The 5,326-nt window shown below is 35.5% G+C and overlaps 1 protein-coding gene across 1 annotated transcript in view; it reads left to right on the top strand.

Annotated features, from left to right (window-relative positions):
• The window catches only part of LOC107678499 (disks large homolog 5-like), a 67,157-nt gene that overhangs the window by 22,765 nt on the left and 39,066 nt on the right, over positions 1-5,326 (top strand). The window contains exon 2 of the mRNA XM_016473778.1: positions 4,073-4,141. Within this exon, the coding sequence (XP_016329264.1) occupies positions 4,073-4,141 (69 nt within the window). The remainder of the gene's footprint in view (positions 1-4,072; positions 4,142-5,326) is intronic.

The raw sequence follows: 5,326 nt of genomic DNA, 5'->3' as shown, positions 1-5,326 counted from the left end.
GCCAAATAATTTTGGTTGCCGAACATTCGGTGCATCCCTAATTTATTTATTTATTTATTTATTTTGCATCCCATGGCTTGATTTGGCTTCAGTATAATAATATATTGCCAAAACGGCTTCACTGCATTGTTAGTTTTAGTATCACTGTTATAGTTTTTGTTAATGTTTTGAGTTAGATTTTATTTTTATATTTTGTTTTCACTTTAATTTTAAAGTTTTAATAATGTTTTTGTTTTTTGTGATTTTTTTTTATTAGTTTTTTATGTCTATAGTATTTATTAATTTCTATTTATTGGTTTTAGTTTATTTGAGTTTATGAAATGCGGTTGTTTCTCTGGTTTCTAACTGAAGTGTGTGTGAATGTAACTCTAAAACAGACAAGCATATTCTGCTGCTGTGTGAATTTAACCTATGAGACAATGTTTGAATAGATTATCATCATGATGTAATAAGATCTTGTGACTCAAGCTCAACCCCGTACAAACAGATTCTGCTAAGCTGTCAAAGCTAAAGGATAAATGTGTTTTTTGGATGAATGCTCTTGAGTTCATCCATTATTAAGCTTCAGCCTTCAGCTTTTGTCTGTAGCACTGGTTCATTTTTCAGGAAGACACTCGGAGCATGTTCACTCGCTGCCTGTGGATCCTCTTTTTTTTTGCCATATAGCAGGATTTAAAATTCAGCTGAATTAGTCATAGTAGCGCATGTTCATGCTGTATTTGTGATGCATGCTGGAGGGTTGTTGGGGGTTTGATCGTCTGCTTGCCTGAAACAACTGTTGGAGTTGTGTGCAGAGCAGGAAACAAACAAACAAAGGATGCCCAGGGCAAAGCATGCCATCTCTGACCTACTTAATGCACCAGGACAGGCAAGGACTACCGCTATTGTTTTAAAATCTGTCCAACATAAACTTGGCCAAATGTGTCTCTGCTCAAATATTGTACTATTATTAATTTAAATATTAAATTAATTTAAATAATTAAATATTATAAGAATTTCAAATAAAATATATAGCATTATATACTATTATATTGTTTAGTTTTTTTTTTATTGGCTTTTATTTGTATATTTTTCATTTTTATTTTAGTTAAAGATTAATTTAGGTATTTTTTGATATTTGTCATTTTATATTAGTTTTTTAATATTTACATTTAGCTTTTTTATTTCAGTTTAAGTAATTTTAGTATTTCAGTTTTTAAACTTTTTATTTGAGTTAGTTGCACATTTCTAACTTTGTTTAAAGTTCAACTAATATTTATTTTATTTCAGATTTATTTCTGTTAATAAAAATGATTTTTAATAGTTGTAGTTTTAGTTGTAGTTAACTGCTTCAGTGTTTTTCACAAAAATGTAAAGATTTTGTGATGTATTGTTATGCACATGCATTGAACTCTGACGCCAAAATGTTTCACACAAAATGCAACACTTAGCATTTTTTGCTTTTTATATGGTCTAATGGTGCTTTTCCACTGCGTGGTACGGCTCGGCTCGCTTGCTTTTCCACTGCAGTTAGTACCGCTTCAAAGTGGGTTGGATTATAGTCTTGTACTGCCGTGGTTTGGTGTCTCATGTCGCAAATCCAATGACGCTGGTAGTGACGATTCTCTGACCAATCAGTGGTCTGCAGTGTTAACACGTCACATTTTAGCATCAGTACGGCTCAACCGAGGTGGTAGTGTTGGTACCGTGCAGTGGAAAAGCACCATAAGATTCAGTCAACAGGATATTGAAAATTTACTCCTTTTTACTATCCTAGTGAATGATAGTTTCTTGAAAAATGTAACAAAAACCACCACCTCTGAAGTGACTTTCCTTTGAAATTAATATCATGAATATTTTTTTTGGTTGACAAACTAACCTCCAAATTACACAAAACTGCAAGACAATATTTACAACTACAGTACTTTAGTTGGAAGTCGTGGCCTAATGGTTAGCGAGTCGGACTCGTAACCCAAAGGTTGCGAGTTCGAGTCTCCGGTCCGGCAGGAATTATAGGTGGGGGGAGTGAATGTACAGCGCTCTCTTCCACCTTCAATACCACGACTGAGGTACCCTTGAGCAAGGCACCGAACCCCCAACTGCTCCCCGGGCGCCGCAGCAAAAATGGCTGCCCACTGCTCCAGGTGTGTGTTCACGGTTGTGTGTATGTTCACTGCTGTGTGTGTGCACTTAGGATGGGTTAAATGCAGAGCACTAATTCCTAGTATGGGTAACCATACTTGGCCACATGTCACTTCACTTTATAACCACAGATTCAGCATGGGTTTATAATTAATTAATAATTCCTTACATTTATATAGCGCTTTTCTGGGCACTCAAAGCGCTTTACATAGAAGGGGGGAATCTCACCACCAGAGGTTTGTTGATGGACCTGTTGTACCAGTTACTGCCATCAGAGAATTTAGCTATTGCTAATTTGCATTGATTGGAAATAGGCTAGTTTATGAGTTTCCTTTAGGCCTTTTTAGTGACGTCTGTCTTTTATAGCCATTGAAACATTGATGCATTAAGTGCGTGCAGCTCCACGTGTGTTCCTGTGAATGTATTTCTATCCATCCTCACTGCAAAGTACCTTTTGTTAGGAGTGCATTAAAAACCATGATGTCTATTTCTGAAGCCTATCTTCCTGGACAGGACTCGTAGGACTACGTGTCTGCTTTCAGACGTTATACAATATCTATTTATTCCATCTGCCTTTCACCCCACCAAAAAAACCTTGCAACTGTAGCACTTGCACTCAGTCGTCGCCACCCTGAAGTTATTTCAGGCTACGGGAAGCATTGAAGTCTGTTGCTGAAGTTGCTCTTCAGAAGCAGAACTGTGTCTCGGATGATGTGATAAGAGCGTGAAGGAAGATTCGAGTTTCTGTGATCTTCTGCGGGCGAGTGTGTGTGTGTGGATTCAGGCCTGTGATAATGAACCGTGTCCTTGTCACCACACACTCTGCTCATTAAGAGGAGGAGCCCTGCAGTGGAAGAGCTGCAAAGAATCTCAAAGATTCAATTATCCATTTCATTTTGATTCATATTTGCTTACATACTCAGGAGTTTTTGTAGTAACACTCTTTGGAATACTCATGTTTTCCCATAATAGAGCATGAGGTTTTGTTGTATAGTGTCTTTCAGTGTCTTTCTGTTTTCTGTGATCATTTCAAGCCTCAAAGTTTGCTGGCATTTCCATAAAAGTCAGACATGATATTTACGAACAGTACTGATCCTTTTGAAGTGTCTGATTAATTTGCATAGTAACTTTTCATTATCTTCATTAATTGACTTTTCATCTAACTTCATTAGACTATAGCAAAAACATTCATTATAGATATTTTAATTTTGAATATCTAATAATAAGAAGAATAATAAGAATACATTTATGTTTATATAATAGTGTTTTCATATCACATTTCATTTAGTTTTTTATTTGATCTACTTAATAATAATAATAATAATAATAATATAATATATTTAGAATACTATTACTACTAATGTTTATATAATACTAATTTATATAATAATAATCATGTATGGTGATCACTTTTTATTTTATTAACATTATTTTTCTTAATAATATATTTACATTTTAGATAATATTATTAATTGTTATTATAATTAAGCTATTGTTATTGTAATAATACATTCTTGTTGTTTAAATTATTACAATAATAATTACAGTAATGATGATTTTTTTTTGTTAAATTTATTCAGTGTTATTGTGCGATCTTAATTTTTGCATAGCATGTTTTGGGCTATGTCTAACTGTTAGGCTGTGTGTTGGTCACCTTGAGAATGAATAGCTGTTAAGTGAATATTTCTACAAAAAATTTTTTTATTATTAAATCAATAAATAGACCCCATAAATAGAACGCATGTAGACAAACTGATTTGATGTGTGAATGTAAAAAAAATAATTGAAATGGACCTATTGTTCTGCCTCTAATAAATGTTCCGGAGCGTTGCAGATGAATTATTCTCTATTTTCTTAAGTGCTACCTTTCTGCCAGCATTGAGCATTTTGTTGATTAAAGACCTGTAAGCGTCAGTGTTGGGTTATTAATCGTGTTTTCTCTCCTCCGCAGGGTCCACCTACAGCATCCTGTCCACAATGCCATCAGACTCCGAGAGTAGCAGCTCCCTCAGCAGTGTCGGTATGTCAGAGTTTCAGCTCCCACCCTTGACACTTTGATGCATTTGCAAAGTCACTCAAAGCAGACAGAAGGCTCAGATGAGCGGTGGTAGCGGGTGTTGGAGGGCATGGCGATTGTGTCTGGAGGCCAAGCCCTGTTCTCCTGGTTTGGTGCCAATGGAGAATGTGCTCTGAGGCTGACTGCTGTCCAAATGACACATAGCGCTTTCTAAAGGGACCAAAACATTGCACCAGAGATTCCCATAATGCCCTCTGCCTGTTGTGGTCTGATGAGGAGCAGTGTGGGTTTGAGACAGTGAAGATAATGTCACCAGAAAGCCTGTTCTCAGTCAGTTGCAAATAAATGACACTGAAGTATTCGCACAGCAGTTTTTCCACATCAACTTTATTAGTTTTCATATGCCTAAATTTTAAAGGGATAGTTCACGCAAAAATTTAAATTTGGTCATTATTTACTCAACATCCACTTCCAAACTTGTATGAGTTTCTTTCTTCTGTTGAACACAAAATAAGATATTTTGAAGAATGTTGGTAAGCAAACAGTTGACGGCAGCCATTGACTTCCATAGTATTTTTTTTCATACTGTGGAAATCAATGGCTACCGTCGACTGTTTGCTTACCCACATACTACTTTTACTTTTGGGTGAACTATCCCTTTAAGTTTAATTTCAGAGTAAAACAAAATCAACCTAACCTCCGAAACGAACATGAAATATTGCAGCATGATGTTTCACTTTCACATGATACATAATTTCATATGATTTTTTTTGTTTTTGTTTTTAGGAAACCATTCAGACAGTTTTGCCTAGCAAATGTAATTATTTGCTCCAAATTGAGGATTCCCACAAGCTGGAAGTATCTGGGAATTTTAAAATAATGGAAAAGTTGTGTGCTCTTTATTAAGGAGTCTCATGTTAACCTTCTCTAATAAATCCCTAGAAAGACAATGAAATGACATCTTGACTAACTATGGTCTCTGCCCTGCTTTTATCTGTAATAGAGATTATCCTCTTTGTTACTGCATAAAACTGAGTTCATTCTCTGAATCTCTGCAGCAGATTGTCCAAGACCAAAAGATTATGGTGGAATTTTAGTTGCCGCTCATCCCAAAAGATCATCATTTACATAAAGTGCTCAGAATGCCTGCCATTGTGACCTCAAGCATTTTCACATTTTTTCCCGGAT

Source organism: Sinocyclocheilus anshuiensis, unplaced genomic scaffold, assembly GCF_001515605.1.
Source record: "Sinocyclocheilus anshuiensis isolate Anshui unplaced genomic scaffold, SAMN03320099.WGS_v1.1 scaffold536, whole genome shotgun sequence".
Taxonomy (NCBI): Eukaryota; Metazoa; Chordata; class Actinopteri; order Cypriniformes; family Cyprinidae; genus Sinocyclocheilus; species Sinocyclocheilus anshuiensis.
Note: the sequence above shows the minus strand (reverse complement) of the source record. Positions and strands in the feature narration are given on the sequence as shown.